The sequence below is a fragment of the Gallinula chloropus genome, assembly GCF_964237585.1.
Source record: "Gallinula chloropus genome assembly, chromosome: 12".
NCBI classification, from domain to species: Eukaryota; Metazoa; Chordata; class Aves; order Gruiformes; family Rallidae; genus Gallinula; species Gallinula chloropus.
This window is the reverse complement of record NC_140097.1, coordinates 17,892,193-17,910,250: the sequence shown is the minus strand read 5'-3', so window position 1 is coordinate 17,910,250 and position 18,058 is coordinate 17,892,193. Positions and strand designations below refer to the sequence as shown.

Here is an 18,058-nt window from a genome sequence, read left to right as displayed (position 1 = left end):
ATTCCAGTTACATGTTTACATGCTTTGCAGTCTTAGCATTCATATAAAAAGGAAACCAGATTCCACTTCATCCACATCCTCATCTTTTCATAAACACATCTTACTGTCAGAAATATTATTGAGCAGTCCTGAATGTCCCTGTGAGTTTTGCAGCAGTACAAGTAACTAAGCATGTGCTTAGACTTCCCATCAATAGTCCCCCTTTCTGCACAGCACATAAAGGATGCCTTCCTGGACAATTCCTTTGTTAACACAGGTGACTTCATACTTTTATGAAGCTATTTTTATAAAAATTGCAAGTTAGGAAAAGTTAGCAGAAATCTAGATAAAGCCATAAGTATCATTCTTTATTAATTGTTGAGAAATAGATTGACTTTCCTGCAGGTAAAATTTGAGTGCAGGAGTGAATTGCAGTTTCTATAACAACAGGGAGAGAAACAGGATGGAATGGGCAACTGATCTTTCTTAACGTCAGTGTAGGATCAGGAGTAGTGTTTAGAATTGTTAGTAGCAGTCAGGAAAGCTACATTAGTTATAAAAGGGCTATGGAATAAAGGGAAAGTAATAAGATCTTTGTTGTTTAAATTACTGTTCTTCAGAATATTAGGTCTTTTCTTTTTTTGGAGCATTCAGCTCCAGATGCACAGGTCTGTTTTCAGTCCTGAGGACAGATTCAGGCCCTGCATTAGACACTGAAGCACCTGCCCCGAATTTTTCAGCAGAACTCATTTTATACTCTTGTCTGGGTTTCTCTGCCTTTGCTAATAGACAGTCAGCAAATTTGTCTTTGATCTGAGGTATATTACTGAAAGATGGGGGTGTGGTGGGAAGGTTGCCAGGAACATACTAAAAACACTTCTTAAAGCTTGTGTTTTTCAGCTGCCAGGACATACAGAGTTCCTTCGAATGCATGTCAAAAGTTCAAAGCACTGTATAAACCTCTGAAAAGTTAGGGTGCTAGGAACCATGGCAAAACAAATATTGAAATGAATGTGTGTGGTAAGATGTTTGCATACTGAAATATGGTAATGATTTGGGATTGATTACAGTGCTCCTGTTATTTCACTTTGTGATAATACCACCTACCTCATGAAAAATTCATGAATTGGGCTGCTGAGATGAATTTAACTTAAAATGCTAGCAAGAATGTCAGAAAGCAACTTACTGAGGGGGAAAGTTTGAGTTTTATAAATAAAGACTAAATTCTTTATTACTGAGTGCCTACAGAGCTGTGGAGCAGCTGTTTTAATGTTCAGGCCCTCTCTTACCATGTTGAAATGTTTCATTGCATTGTCTCATGCAAAGTAAGCCTTGTGCAGGACTTGTCCCATTCGAAGGGGTCAATACTGTTACTCAGTTTCATTTACAGTTACATCAAGTTAAGACGAGGTAAAATTGCTGGGTAGTTTCCTTATTGTATTCATGAATCATGTCATCGTTTCGTGTCTAACAGTGTGCAGAACCTGCTGTAAAGCACTGATGGAAGTTTTATAATAGTAGAAAAAAAAGCACATTGGTAATTACCCAAAATTACGATTATGACATCAACTGAACCCTGTTCTTGTTTTTAATTCAGTTGTAAATATTGGTGATAGGGGTGTGGTCTTGGAATACTGCAGATGATTAACTCTTTACCCACACTACATGGAGCAGATTGCCAAGGAATGGGAACACACAGTGAGGCAGTTAGTTGGTGGGTATACTCAACGTTACTCATCAGGGACTATGAGGTTCAATGTCCATGGCTGCTATAGATATAACACTTGGTTCCAGTTCAACCTGGACTGTGACATACTAATCACGTGCATGGTAGTAGCTGGATTGCTACCTGTAGGTTCAGGGAGCGATAAGCAGTTCAATGCCGCAGAGATTACTGAGGTGCTGCGGTTGTACAGACCAAGTGTATGTGATTAAAGAGAAAGAAAATGCTCATCCCATCAGACCAATTCTGTGCTGGCAGTTGTGGTTCACTTACTGCAGAGGAATAACTGAGCAGTGTGTGTAGCTGGCTGCCAATCTGTTCTCTTGGTTGGTGTGCCTTGGGAGGCTGCGTAAGAGCGGTTGGTACAGAAGGCTTCGAGGATCTGCTGATAACGTTAATTACACATTGACTCTGGTGAAGGAGATGGCACAACCTACAGCTTAATAATGGGTCTATAAAAACATTTGTGAGCACTGTGAACTTAATTAGCTGTTGCCAGGCTGGTGGAAGAGTCTGTATTTAGCTTGAAATTCTGCCTTGATGTAGTCACGGAGGGGATGTGGAAAGCCCACTGTAGCGTGTCAAGCTGCTGCCTAGCTGTAACAGCTTGTGAAGAGACATCTGTCAGCGTGTGGATGGGAAAGCTGGGTGCTGTGCAGGCTTGGCCTCAAGTGAAGTAAACTGTGTTGGCACAGTGACAAACTGCTGCATCAGTTCAGTAACGTGAGAAACGAAGGGAAAAATAGGAACTGTGTTCTGGTCAGGAGCTGGCAGAGTGGAATTGAGACACAGGAGACAGACATGTTATTTTATGGCAGTTTTTTTAGTCAGAACCCCAGACACGATTCCATCTTGTACTAAAACATGTTTAAAAGATCCCTGGGACTCTGCTTCGTTGTAGGAATTTATTGTTATTAGGCGCTTTATATGCAGAGGTGCCATAGAACACTTTGTTATGCCAGTATTTATTTCCTTGCTCATCTGCAGCCATTCTGAGGAGAGCTTTGCCTTTTTTCAAACTTGGTGGTGGTGTGAATCTCCCAGTTCTTGTTTCTTTTCCTGCTTTGTGAGCGAGCAGCGAAACGCTACTTCTGCAAGTCTGTAGACAGCTTGCTTTCCCTTGCTTATGTAATTCCCTGCTTTCATGTGTTGCATTTTGCTTTGCATTGCTTGTGCAGATCATTTTCTATTTTTTTGTCTTAATCTTCCTACTCTTATAGAACACTTTGTTTCTCTATTCTTACCTTGCTTTCTTTGGAATATCCATCTTAACTGCCCTTTCTTGCTTTCTGATGGTGTTATAGTACTTTCCCCACCTTGTTTTCTTCTCCTTTCACTTGTTGCTATTAGAAGTTGTTCTCTTGTGTTTCTCCTCCTTCAAGCTAGACTTTAATAATCTTAAGGAACAGATTGGGGCACTGGCAGGAGTCTTGTAGGCACTCTGCTGGGAGGAGCATATAAAAGAAATGAGCTCTGTTCATTCCAGCTTCCTGGTGACACGAATTATTGAAGCTGTGCTAACAGGCAGACACAACCACACAGATGACTTTCAATATTGTGTCAAAGGATCTTCTGGAGAAGGAATAACAATGTGCTCAAGAAGGTGTCTTTTGAAAACCTGTTTACTGTAAATCTGTGAGACCTTTCAATGCTGTTCCATGTCTCTTTTAGAGAAAGAAATTAGAAATTTCTTACTGATTATTGACTATAAGAAAATTCCATGTCCGTTCACGAGTACAAGTTTTGTGCAGTAATGCTGAACAAGGGGCTGGAATTTGTCTGGTTAACACACTTGTCTAAATGCCAGAGGAGATCTCACTGAAGGTCAAGGCTAAAGCATGCCTACATGCAATCTGGCCTAACCTCAGAGTAGATATTTAGGGGTATTAAAATTTAATATCTGTTAACATTATAAATCTCACAGAAAGTAAGGTAAGACCTGTACTTTAATCAGTGGCTATCGTTTTATGAGTTTCATTAGATGAAACCTGGAGCCAACACTGAACTTATTTCAACCATTCTGTTGAGATAGATCTACTTGATAGTGGGCAGTGGGCAGCCAGAGTCCACCCACACAGGCTGCTAATGCCTTTTCCTATCCCTGCTCTCCAGCAAGCTCTTGTACAAGAACTGTTCGTTTCTTTCCCTTCAGGACTGGAAGCCAGGTGCTGTCTGGCTCTTTCTTGAGCAGCCAGCAGTTGATTTCTTAGGCACTGGTGATAACTGCATGGGCAGTGGAGTTTGAACAGCTTTGTGTGACAATGTGTGGCAGTAGAGGTCTTTCTAAAACCAATTCCATGGGTTTTATTCATGTGAAGGTTATTGGAATTACATCAAGATGGCAGACAGAATCACAGAACGATGGGGGTCAACAGGGACCTCTAAAGGTCATCCAGTCCAACCTCCCTGCCAAAGCAGAATCACTTCGAGCAGGCTGCACAGGACAGTGTCCAGGTGGGGTCTGAACGTCTCCAGAGATGGAGACTCCACAGCCTCTCTAGGCAGCCTGTCCCAGGGCTTTGCTACCCTCCCAGGAAAGAAATTACTCCTCACGTTTAGGTGGAACTTCCTATAGTCCAGTTTGTGCCTGTGGCCTCTTGTCCTGTCCCTGGGCACCACTGAAACAAGACTGACCCATCCTCCTGACCCCCACCCCTCAAGTACTGCTAAGATCCCCCATCAGCCTTCTCTTCTCTAGGCTAAAATGTCCCAAGTCTCTCAGCCTCTCTGCATAAGATGTATGTTCAAGTCCCCTAATCATCTCTGCAGCCCTTTTTGTACCCTCTCCAGTAGCTCCCTGTCCTTCTGGAACCGGGAGCCCAGCACTGCACACACTATTCCAGATGAGGCCTCACTAGTGCAGAGCAGAGGGGCTGGAGAACCTCCTTTGACCTGCCAGCCGTGCTTCTCTTGGTACGCCCCAGGATGTCTGTGTGTCGGTAGGTGCGCCAGAGAAGGAACTGCCCCCGTGTGCTATATCCCAGCACCCATCTCAGCCGAACTTTCTTAATCTTCAAACCTGTATTTTAGCTCTGGGTCAGCCCGTGACGATTTCGGCTCTTTGCTCAGTCTGCCAGTTAAAGCAAAACGTGGGGATGGGCGTGTGGTGTGAGAGCTGAAAGTAAATTCATAAAGCTGTGCCAGAAGGGAGGTGGAAATGTTTTAAGGGTTTTGGTCAAAAGACAATGTACTAGTGAGTTAAACATTACATTGGAGTGGAGTTCCTAAATAATTACTCATTTAAAAGCATAACAAGGAAATCTAAATACATTAAACCTAGCAGTGTAATTTCTTCTTCGCATCTCTTTATAGAGCGGTTTTAAGCTTAATCTATTATCGCAGTAGAAAGGGAATATTATGGTCTTGCTTAGGGATTTTGCTTTCCTAAATTACAGAAACTCACTTGGAATTCCTAGGAAAAAGGAGACCCTTAAAAAATGAATATACCCTAGTGTGGTGTTGAGTTTTCTGTTCTGTTTCATGCAAAAGTAGACTCAGATGTTTTTACAGTATTCTTGAATTTTGGGGTAGGTTGTTCTCACTTTGTGCTATTCTCCACGCTGAAGAGCAGCAGTGGGAGCTCTGGACACCCATTACAGACTTGCATTGAACATATCTAGTGGCAGAAAATGGAAACGCTTTTAACCATTTCTTGCCTTCTGCTGAAAGAAACTCTGTTTAAATAAAGGTTGTAAGGTCAGGCTAAAAGCCAGGACTGGAAAGTTGTGTTTGTGTTACCTGCTGTTCCTGCCATAGCACTGAAATTCAAAACCCCTCTCTTGTGCTTGCTTAAGTCAAATATCCGTAATTGAAGAACAGTTTATGAAAATTAAACTTGATTTCTTGTGCAGTATTAGTGTTTAATTAAAAGGGAAACCTGTGTGTTATATTCCTGATGAAAGTAGCTAGGAAGATAACCTTTGGTAGCCAAAATCTAGGTAGAGATTGTGTCTGCTTCTTTTATGTGAGATCATGGTGACTCAGTAATGAGGGCAATCCAGGGGACTAGACTCCCCTTCTTGAAAAACGCATTTGTCACCCATCCAGAAAAATCCCTGACGCTGTGCTGGCTTCTCTATCACTGTCCCTGTTCCTTCCTCTCCCCCCTCTCCCTCTATGCAAGTGTCATTGTCCCATGCTATCTTCAAAACTCCCACCAATGCTGCTCTTGCTGTCTGATTTCCTTGCTGTCCTTCCTTTATGCTTAGCCTCTATTCTTAGCTCCACTTCACATGTGAAATGGGTGCAAAGTATACTTGCTTTTATTTCTTTTATGAGGTGTAGTAACTAACATACCTGTCCTGTGAAGTGTTTTCTTTAATTTACAGTTCAGTTTATAAATGCCATAAAGCATTGCTCTGTTTGGGTGCTGGCCACCTCAGAAGTCCTCTGACTTACTGTGCTGGGCTTAAAAGAGAGCCCATTGGCTGGTCTTATCTGGGGATTGGCACTCTCTCATTGAGCTTTGCCAGGAGATCATCTGAGAGGAAGTTTTTCAGATCTCCTTATCTTGCTGAAATGAGGACAGAAACGTCCGTGTAGGTAAGAAGCCCAGTTTGACTGCGATTGAATTCTGTGAACAAATTGTAGACACACGTGATTACATCTGTGTACAATTTAAAAGAAAGGAGGAAAAAGAAGGGTTTTACCATATGTTTAGCTTTAAAGGGGATTTACTTCTTGTTTCAATGATTAAGTACATAAATAATGCTTTGTTTCTGAAGACAACTTTGTATAGACACATCTGAACATCTGCACAAAATTTCATTAACAGTGGGGAGGGCTCTATCTGCAAAACGCAGTTTGCATTAAGAGACTGCATTTCTTCCTCTACCATGGAGCTTTGTTGAATTAAGTAATTTTATAAAAACTTACTATTTCAACTGGAAAGTCTCAGGATCATAGATAGTATCTCTAAAAAAAAAAAAATCCAAACAACAAACCCACAGAATAACAAAAATCTCTTTATTGTAGTGAGCCCCAAACCCTGTTGAGAAGCACTTCAGCACATGCCCAAGCCCTCAAAACAAACAGGTGCACAAATATTTCCTTGAACAGGACACTGAACTTGATGTTCCCATAATAGTGGAATAAACTGCACATTCTCATTGCTGCCAAGTGCATCCACGGAGTCCTCACAGCTTTGATTTGAATGACTAAGTTCCATAAACTTTTTTCCCTCTGTAACTTTTCCCTCTGAAATAAAAAGTTCCAGAAGACTTTCTGATCTTGGCTTCGTGGTATTAATTTTCATTAATTCTTTTCTAACAAACATGTCTTGATCTGTTTCCCACTTTTGATGCTCATAGCTATTTTTCCTTCATTTTAATCCACATGTCTTCCTTAAATCTCACTTTCCTCACTGTTTACACAATTTGTCACTGTCTCTTTTGTTAGCCAAGGTGTTTCTTATTGCCAGATGATTTGCTACCCAACTTTGCAAGCCAAGATGAAATGTTTTTATGTCTCTGTGATCCTCATCTATTTTTTTAATAATGCTTTTCTAACTGCTGTGTAAAACTTTTTATTTACTTTTCTCCTCTCATGGATGCACTCTGATAATCTGTGAGAGCTCTGCATGAAGTTCTTCCAAGGGCGTGACGTTTTTATTTAAAGTGGGGGTTTTGTTGTTTTTTTTTCATCCTGTAGAAATGCCTAATGGGTTTTATATCTCATCAGATGTAATTCTGATGTTGAAAATATTCCTGCAACTAATTACAGCGGTGATTAGCAATTGGAGGTATGTGCCTCTCAGAGGAGAGATTCTCATGCTGCGGGAGAGGTGGAGAAGCCAAATAAATGCCTATAGAAATTCTGGGTAACACAGAGCAGAGACACCCAGATGGTTCTGGGAAGGGTCAGCAAAATCTACACAGGTTTGGTAGCTCTGTCGCAGAAGATGGAGATGATCAGCCTCCTCCTTATGCTCTGGGATTGAAATAAGAAGTGAGGAAATATCAGCTGCAGTCAAAGGTGGAAGGAAGGGATGCTCCTAGTCTCAGAATGATGGGTCAAGCAGCAGAGCTTTAATCAAAAGTGCAGTGGGGTTTTGCAGCTCAGCTTGGTGCAGCAGAGATCATCACCATGCTCTTGTGTGAGCCTGGGCTGCAAAAGGGTGAGGAAACAACTTACCTGTGTTGTAAAACTACCACTGAAATATGATGCAGGGCCCTTATGAGTTACCTTGCCATTCACAGTCCAACTGTGTTGTCTTTGGCTTTGCGCTGCAATAATGGAAAGCTACTGGAGGAACGTCAAGTTCTTCTGACAGTTCCCATCTTTTCTGTATTCTCTTACTGTGCCCAAACTGATTTGTAGGCAATGTTTCGTTGGTCAGTTGCCATGTCAAACTTTGAATTGACCTTGAAAGTTCAAATTCTTTCATTAAGTTGTCTGTCAGCAGGAGCTGACAGAAAGAAGTACGTAAGGAGCAGTTTGTTCCCCTTGGTTCTCATCTTAGTTATCAAACAGCAAATCAAATACTCAGCCTTCTGGAAAGGTATTTAATGTTTACTGAAGCATAGCAGAGATGTAAGCCAATCACAGCAAAGAGAAAATATTATGAAAAGCTTAAAAAGAGCCACATAAATACTTCCCAGGTAATAGTAATGAAAAAAATAATAAAACTCACAAAGAGAAATACAGAATCTGTTTAACCAGCCTATAATGTAAATCAGTTTATCTTTCAGCTTTGTAACCTACAGACCCTGCAAGAGACATCTGCAGGTTGTTCCAGTGAGAAGGGTGTGTCCCTTTCTACATGGAAAGGGAAAATCCAGTTGCTGAGGCCCTAGTATCTGCTCATGTTGAGGCAGAATTTACTCTAGTGTGCATTTCAGAGAGGAACATGAGGAGCCTCTACAGCATTTCCATGAAAAAGCTGTCTTTCCTCAATTCTTAGTCTGAAATAGGAATGATTTAAGTATACAGTAAGATAAAACTTTTACTCTGTCTAATCATTTGATCAGCATAATAACCTGATCTTTAAACTGCTCTGCAGCATCTGCTTTCAAGTAACACATGTTCAAAATAAGCTGGCAGCACCCTGGAATATCGAGATCATGCTAGAAACTTAGAGTCTTTGCTTTGGTAATTCCAGCCCCAAACCCTGATAGACATGTAGTACATGTGGTAAGGCACAGCTGTCCATATGGAAATCCAGAAGCAAGCCTTGAGTTGTGAGGGGTACAGATACTAAGCACTCACCATACAGGAAATGTCGGACAAAATGGGTTTATAATACACAGCTCTTAGTGTTCTGATCAGGAGCAACTGGACAGGCAGATGTGATGTAGTTTGTTGCATGAAAGTCTTGCTCAACATAAGGAAATTCCCCACTGGAGTGGCCAAAGGTATATATCCTTCAGTTTGACGACAGAGATTAGAAGCTTGCTGGAATTAAAGGTAACACAAAGCACCATCTGGAGTAATTAATTTTAAATATCGTATCTAATTATCTTTAGAGGAAAAAGTTTGTGTGGCTTGTTCAGGAAAAAATCTTGAGTGTTTCAGGGTTGACACGTGTGTAATTAAGTGCATTTTAACTCATCTAAAGTGATAAGCAAAGCCATTATTCTAATCTTTATGAAGTTAGCAAAGGGATTTTTTGTAGCTGTGCGCTGCTAGATTACAGTACACTCCCTGCATCCCGATTTATAGTGTTCCATGTGTGGGTAAGGAAACTCTGTAAAGCTTTTATGTGACATCAAAGGGAGTAAGTGTCTTTTTTGACTGTTTCTTCTTATCTGTATCATACTTTGTTGGAGAGGAGGAAAAGAGCAGCTGGTGCTCTCCTGTCCTTTTATGGAGGAACAATCTATAGGCCTGGCTGTGAAGCGTTTAATCCCCACTAGAAAAGAGAAAAGCTGACATTGCAAAGAATTCTAAAACATCCCACTGATTTCTTTTTTAAAAAAATAATCTGCAAACCATAATTATATGTACCTGAGATCATCTTTCTTCAAGCAGAAAATCAGACACAGAATTTGAAAATGAGAATTAAATTCAGCTAGCTAAAATAAGGGCTAAAAGAACTTTTTCCACTATCCTGTTTTTTCATAAGATGTTGAAAACACTCCTGCTGAAATACTAAGCTGAGGTGGGGTTGTTTGGGTTTTTTAGATAATTGTTAAAATCTCTCAGGGTTTTCAGCATCCAAATAAAATACTTCATTTAAATCTAGACCAGCTCTACCACTATTTTCTATTTCATAAACATCCCATATCTGAAAACATTCAGCATTGGACTAGACAATAATTAAATAGATTATAATGTAAACAGATGATGCGCTTGCCCAGGGAAGAATTTAGTAAGCTTCACTGCAATTTAAAGGTGTAATTTAAGGTCATATTAGCTAGCCCAGTAACAGAAAACATTTTCAAAATACTAACCAAGGCAAAGCATTTATATGGTGGTTTGGGTTTGGTTGGTTTTGGTGGGTTCTTTGGTTTGGTTTGGTTGGGTTTTTTTTTAAATATCTTCTAAATAATTTCAAATCAAACTTGTTGGGGTCCAGAAGACCTTTAAAACCTGGATTGTGTAGAAAAGCAGGCAACACGGTATTGTATATTGAGCCTGTCTGCAGGCTGTGTATAGCTTCCGATCTGTCCGCACACAGCAGGATTTTCAGAAGTGGTCTTTTGCTTCTGTCTGTACAAGTGATGTTTGTTTAGTACAGCTGCTCAAAGGGAAAATATGAAAAGGTGTATATGTCCAGGTCACACTTAAAAATTGATGATAAATTGATTTCTTTTTCATAAATTGCCCAGTATGAATCAGGGAGAATAAGAAATATTTCTAGCAGTTGAAGGATGTACAATTAGAATGCCAGAGTCTTAAGTGAAATTTGGCTTGAATTTTATCAACTGGGGGGAGAAAAGTTTGACAAGAGATTCCTAAAATTGTGCACATGGGTGAAGCAGTGTCCCAGCAGGGGCAAAGGATTATGTCATTCCTGAGCCTGAGGAAATTTAAACCTCCCTTTCCTCCTAATTAAGCTTTTCAGAGCTTAATTAGTAGATTAGATGATGCTTTAGATGTGCAGTACTGTGGTTGCTACTATTTTATTTTAAGTAAACAAACATTTGCTAGTATTAATCTGAGTAATGGCTTTCTACAACCCTACAAATGTCTTTTGCTTGCCTTTGTCGTTTTGCTTGTGAAAATGGAAAATAAGGAACAACGGGACGTACAATCCTGATTTTTTTTTTGTAGAGGTTTTTACTTAAAGATAAATGGATTTATTTTATAACATTTTTTTTTCAAAAATCATGTATTTAATAGGCAGTATTTCCTTATGAAATTTTGTATTTGCATCTTGGATAAAAGCAGTAATAAATAAATAGTAAGTTATCAGGAATCCTATTTGCAAGCCACCTTATTTTGGTAGGTGCGAGAGTATTTCCTTTCCTTAAGATCTGTTTCACACAGCACACTACCCAACTAAAACTTCTTAAGCTTTGGGGGAAAACTCGTCATCATTAAGATATTTTCCACTGGACTTCAAAATCTAAATATGTGTTTTTCCAAACCTAAGTAAACACCACTACATTAAACAAAGTCTCTGTGCCAGCTGGAAATGTGATGCAAAGCTTTCACTTTTTATTTATTTCCCTTTAATCAGTTTTTACTATTCCTGCACTCTACATTGTGTTAACGGAGCAGGTATCTGATCAAACTGTATCATGGACAGAGCTCTATTGTTCTTTGCTTTTTTCCTGTTTGTAACCAGCAAATCCCACTATTCAAACTGCTGTGCTAAGTTGTTTATGTCTCATGTTGGCATCATGACAATGAAACACATCACAGGCATGTACAAGCCAGAGCTTTGGAGTCTTGGAACAATAGCGCTCTTCTGACTGCCAAAGTCATCCTGCTCCCTAGAAACCTCGCTCGCTAAGCGGTGATTTCAAGAGTGACTTAGTTATTGAAGTGTTACAACAGAGGAGTTGGTCTGTTCACTAAAGAAATAGAACAGCCCTGACATACACTTCTGTTTGTTACAGAATTCCTTGTCTCTGTTTTATTTAATGTTTCTGTGTTAGTGTTTCTGCGCTGTTACTGCAGTGAAGTGTATAGGTAGACTCAGAGAAAGAACCCAAACCAGAAGCATTAATAGAAATGCCAATAGCATGTCACTGTTCAAATTACCAGTGTCTTGGCTGATTGGCCATTGTTCTGCCTCCTCCATGTGGCACCGGGACACAGCGAGGGCCTGGGATGTTAAAATGCTCGTTTGTCCTTCATCCACTGCGGTACCTGTGACGCAGTAATTGCTTTGCTCCGTTTTCCGGTTGTGCACAATTGCCTTTCAGTGTCAGCCAGGTGCCAGGAGGTAAGTTAATGTCATCTTTGGATTAAAGGTGGTAGGAAATGCAAACTTACAAGGATTTTATTATGACAAAATTAGCAGAAAATATATAGACCCTGAGGTATCTGAAAGCCACTATTCCATTGTATTTAATTTCATGTAGGTGCAAAGGCTCGACTGTTAGAGGAATTGTGCATTGTTGCTCTGCCTGTGAAGTCACAGCCTGGATGGATTGAGTGCGTGTGAGAGAGTATATAATGTGTGTTTGCTGAGTTTATGAAACACAGAAGGCAAGGAGCAAGATGATGGTATGAGATCATTTCAGTAGAACACAGTTTCTCTCCTAAGCTTTTTCTTTTGTTTTGCTTTATTTTGCAGTTTGCCCAGCTGGTGTCTGTCTACAAAACTTTGGGTCCAGAGAAGTTCCCTTTAATTGAGCAAACGTTCTATCCAAATCACAAGGAAATGGTATGTGCAAGTCATTTTGCCCATTTACGGTCTATTTTTAAAGCCATTTTGGAAGCTCTCAGAGGGCTGAGGCTGGGTGACCACTTGAAAGCATTATGATGGTTAACTGAAAGATTTTCAGCTGTGAAGGTAGTTATTTTTCAGCTAGCCAACTTCACATCTTTAGAAGCTTATAAAGATACAGAACAGCGACTAAAGTATAAAAGTTACTTTTATGACTGGCTTTCAACCTAGTCCTTTCTGATATTTATTTTTGTAGATGATGCACAAAGCTGTCAGTGTAGAACTTTGAACTCATCTGAAGTCAGGGTGGTTATGACTTGGGATCTTCATGTACCTGAGTTGGCGTTGATTTCCAGTCCTTTACAGACATAATGCATAATTATGCATTCTTAAAAACAACACAACCTTTACACGTGACCTGTCTAATGCTGCAGACATTGTTTTTCTGACTCTTCTTACGGTTTGTAAACAGAAGATATTTTTCTAGAGGAAATACTTTCAGCACAGAGAGAAACTGGACGAGAGTATTTGCTGACTGGGAAGTTATTTTTAGAACATAATATATTCAGCGTATGTCACGCAGCTGTGGTTCAGTTGTCACTGCAAAGCCAGGATAAAGATGTTTGTTAGCTGTTTAGGTGAGGTCCTCAAGCTGTAATTGCCATGTAACTGACCGGAGAGGCTGGTTAGCACTCTGTTCTCATAGGTGGCATCTAAGGTAAGCCTCAGTGACAGCAGTTGACTAAGGTTTCTTCTGAAGTAATTTTTCCCACGTTTGTCTCATCTTCTGGTAACAAACACAGTATGGTGCAGCTCTGCCGTGGTTTTTGATGTGTTGTGAGAATATCAGGATGACTCGTCACGGTGCTTTGCCAGTTCTCTCTGGGTCCTTTGGACTATTAACTCACAGATGTTTCCACTTCTTGTGTCGCATATGACACTTCTGAAGAGAGCTTTCACCGCAGTTGTGTATTGAGTAAATTTGCTACACAGTAGTTTTGTAGAGCCAAAGGAGAATGGTACTGATCCGGAGCAGCAGATCTAAATATTGTCCCAGACAGTCAAATCTCTGCAGAACAGAAGGGGGTTTGTTGATGGATTTCTCAGGAAAATATGCAACTTTATGAGTTTATTTTTTTTAATGCAAAAAAAGTTGATAACAGGTGGAGAAGGAGAAGTATACATCATGTTTTGCAATATGCTTCTTTAAATGGTAATAACCTTTATATATATATATATATATGTTTTCCCGACAACACATATGATTAAAGCTGGTTTATAATTTCCTGCATGCAATTTATTGTTTTTTCTTCATTAGTTTATGAGCTATTCAGGCTCCCTTGGGAAGCAGTTATGGCACCAAGCCTGTCCAGAGCTCAAGCAGCATCTGGACAATGCTCTCAGTCATATGGTTTAGTTTTAGGTAGCCCTGAGAGGAGCAGGGAGTTGGACTCAATGATCCTCAGGAGTCTCTTCCAACTTGAGATAAGTCATACAATTTTATTGAAAATTAGGCCTTTTAATGCATTGCTAAATGGCAATACATGGAAACAAAGAAAATACCCCGTAGTTCTGGGATAAGAATTAGTGTGTTAGCTTTTATTTTTTACACAGTGTGACCCTGTGGAATGTCTGACCAGTTCAAGTGCAAACTGCTCTCTGAAACAACTGATTGCATTTCAGTGGCAGAACACAAACAAAACCTGTGTGTATGTGCTTATACGGCAGGTTGGGCTCTTTGTTCCTCTGCCTTGCTCACAGATGTCTGAACTGTGAAGTTACTTATCTTTATCTCAACTTTTGAGTGGTGATGTTCTCCCGAACTGAGTAACTTTTTCATATGTTTATAGGGAACGAATGCCAATCTGGAGTTAATGAATGCGTAGCAGCGTTGTGCTGCCATACGTGGTTTAGAGGTGCTGTGATAGCTGACTGGCTGGAGAACATCTGTTTGGTTTTTTCTTCTGCAGAAATTACTCAAAACTTTGTGGCATGAAGCATAATTGGGTAATGTGGTACAGATAACATTTTATTCAGATTCCTAGGATAGGTTGTAAGATGTTCTGAATGTCATAGTCTTCTAGCTGATGAAGTGAAATCATACCGTGCTATTTAAATTTTGTTGGTTTTTAAACACTGCATATTACTAGCTGGCCTCATTTGCATTTATTATATTTTGGTATTTACAGTTTTAAATCATTTCTTGTCTTTCTTTTGTTCATCCCTCTTATTCTCTGAAACATAGCCTAGAGCTCTCTCCCTCCCCTCCAGTGCAAACCAGTTGGGATGGGAGGGAGCAGGGAACGCTCCAAATCTCTGTGAAATGAGTTTTCAGCTGAGCGTGCCAGAGGTAGGGTTCTGTTCCTTTTGCTGTTTTCATGCAATGTTGAGGGTTTGTATTTAGTCTTTAGACAGCAATAAAAGGTAAATAAACAAAGATGCCATTCTCTTGTGTAAAAATGGAGCTGCTTTAATGAAACACTTTTTGAAACAAACATTCATCTCAGACTGATTAAAACTACACAAAATGCTGTAAGGCTTTTTGAACTCATTGCTAGTTGAGTCATATCTACAGCCTTTCCCTCAGTAATTAGTTCCCTTTATTTCACTACATTCCCACCTCTTGTGTTCTCTGTCATGAAAATAAAACAAACGGCTTTTTCAGCATAATTGTTGAACAATTTAATTAAACTGGAGCATTGAGAATAAGCCAATAATACTCAAGGTGGTGTTTTTTCGACCATTAACCTGTTCAGTCTCCCTTCTCTGCTCTTTTCCTTACTTGTAAGTCATGTGAGTCATTTACACATTAAAATCAAATGTTGTACCAGGGTCTGTTTCTGCTCTTACCTTTCATACATCACGTGCACAGTTTCAAGAAGTAAAAATGAAATGTTGTAAAAATAATCTGCTGTGTATAATATATTGATGCCACTAGGGTATTAAATTTCAATAGGAAAATAACATATTTAAAATGCCACATTGAAGTTAATCCTTTCCATAATCTTCAGCAGTGCTGAATCTCAGGGAAAATACTCATCCTGAGAGGGCTTCTGTAAAGGTTTTCTGGCCATATTTATTGATATGAGAGAAACAAAAAATAAATCTTTGTATCATCTATTGTAGGAAGTTTGGCCAGATTTGTGCTGTGACAGGAATCAAAGTGAGTGGCCATTAATTTTGAAACACCTCATGTGGGATATTTTTATGGCAAGTCAAACACAAATTATTTTAAAACTCACTCTGTCATACAATTAAAATTACAGCTTGTTCATAAATATCAAAGAAAACCTGTATTTTTACAAGGTACATAAAGAAGGCAATCTGAGCTGGATTAGTTGAGTTTAAGGTCTATGCACTATAAAACTGGAGTAGAACTGTGCTGAGTTAAAAAGCAGAAAATGCCTGTTTGCTGCAGTGCTATGCAAGAGACACCATTGCATCAAAATGGATTTGGAGACAAGTGCTGCGCTGTACATGTATTGAATATTAATTAGCTGTGTACTTGATTCAGCCTTTGTATGGTTATTAAGCTCTTACAGGCTTCTCTAGGAATGGTTTTGGTTTGACTTGAAGAAATCAGGCCTATTTTTAAGTCTTTATGTAAATTACTATCATAAATGCACAGCACTGACAGCAAATAGCATTGTCAGTAATGCTTCTGCAGTATTAATTCCTTTTTGGAAGAAATGTAGCCCTTTTATTTCATTTAAGTATGTAACTTTAACAACTCCATGGCCCATATTAGGGCTAGGTAATGTTTGTCTTTAGCAAAACAGAAAATAAGCTAGGCTTTATATTTGGCTGCATAAATGGATGTTGTTTTAATTTAGGGTTATAAATTCAAACAGTAAAACCGATTTACAGTAAAGAAAAAGTGAAATATTGACTATTAAGGGACATGTATTCCTCAAAGGAATAATGATATGCCTTCCTGATGGCCTTGTGTGATTTGCACTGCCTTGTAATTGCATAGATTAGCCGCAAAAAAAAGTAAATAAGAATCTTTAGTCTCTTGTACAAGAGTGTGTTCAAACCTATCCTTTAAATATGGATTTGTGCCATTGTCAGACGTTAGATATGGGAAAGGAATATGTCACAAACATCAGTTATACAAGTTGTTTGTTTGTGGAGTTGTTTGCAAGGGGACAGCATGTGTCAGCATTGCAAGTAGACAGTGTATTGCAACATATCTTAGGCAGTCACAAGATACATGGGGCAGGCCGAATTTTGTATCCACCTAATGCTTAATTGAACTGAATGGGATCAGGGATGCCTATATGCTTAAAGATATGCATATCTTTTTTTGCAAGGTTAATTCCTGATGATTTTGTAAGAACTTTGTAGCAAACAGACTCACTGAACTTCTTGGAAAACTGGCCCTTGAAGCAATAGAAAGTAACAGCTCTGGTTCGGAATGAGTCCATAGGCTGGGAATGGCACACAGGGGTCAGCAGGAATGGGTGGTGTTTGTTTAAATAGACCTGACCTAACCACATGAGAACAGAACAGTCTCAATGTCTGCCTGTAGTTCTGAATTTTCACATGAAGAATTGTTATAACAGAGTAATTTCTAGTCAAAATTGGAATGAAATTAAAGAAATCCAATGAAGAAAATTGGAAAGAGTATGTCAGAAATGGCAGCTATTTCAGATTCATATCCTGCCTGATGGTTCTCATCCAATTTCTAGAACAGAAGCAGTTGGAAAACTGGCTGAACTTTGGCATTTACTTCTTAAGTTTTACCACTGTGTGTTGAGATACTTTTGTAAACTCAAGAATGTTTGACATTAGTTACTAACTATAGTAATCAATTCATAGATGTTAAAGCCCTAAGTAACTAATAGTCAAAAGATGTTATAACACTTCTTTAGTCTGAGTTCATGAGTTACCAAATTCATTATTACAGAGTACGTTGGGTATTTGTGAATGAAAAGTTGTTAGTGTCAGTTTAAGCTATTAAATAGCATCAATTATTTGTGAGCTTTTTAGGCATAAAATGCGGTGTGAGTTATTATCTGTTGAATGTGTTTTCACATGAGTTTCTAAAGCCAGGGCTTTTAACAGTGATGAAATACAACAACCTAGTCACATATTTAGAGGCATTATCAAATACTACAGCTGCTGTGATGACGGATGTGGTCGCTGTAAATAGAAGCAGTTTTAGCCGGTCATTATTTGTGCTGATCCCACAAACTGCTGAAGCATTACAGCATCTAGCTTTTTTTTTCAGCAAGGTGTACCTAGTCCTTATGAACAGGGAGTTGGGTAAGAGGATTGTGATTATCAAGGCTGGTTTTTAACCTCAGTCATCAAGGAAAGTTACAACTCTGTAAATAAAGCAAACTGAAATACATAAGATACAAAATAGGGAGCACAGATTGTTTTAATCACGGAAGTGTTCAACTTGGTTTGACAGATAAGGAAATACAGGGATTTTTTTTAATCCTTTTTTATACCACATTGTTATAATACTTTACATATACACTGTACAATAATTCTTTTGTATCAGAAGATTTTCATACAGAAAAAAGTAGTTCTATAAAACATTCTGTAGTTCGTCAGAAAGATTTGGG

At 39.2% G+C, this 18,058-nt stretch overlaps 1 protein-coding gene across 1 annotated transcript in view; it reads left to right on the top strand.

The window, feature by feature from the left end:
* Positions 1 to 18,058, top strand: part of SYN2 (synapsin II) — a gene marked incomplete at both ends in the record, with an annotated part of 173,562 nt that overhangs the window by 73,327 nt on the left and 82,177 nt on the right. Inside the window, one exon of the mRNA XM_084269425.1 lies at positions 12,390 to 12,479. Coding sequence (XP_084125551.1) covers positions 12,390 to 12,479 — 90 coding nt within the window. The remainder of the gene's footprint in view (positions 1 to 12,389; positions 12,480 to 18,058) is intronic.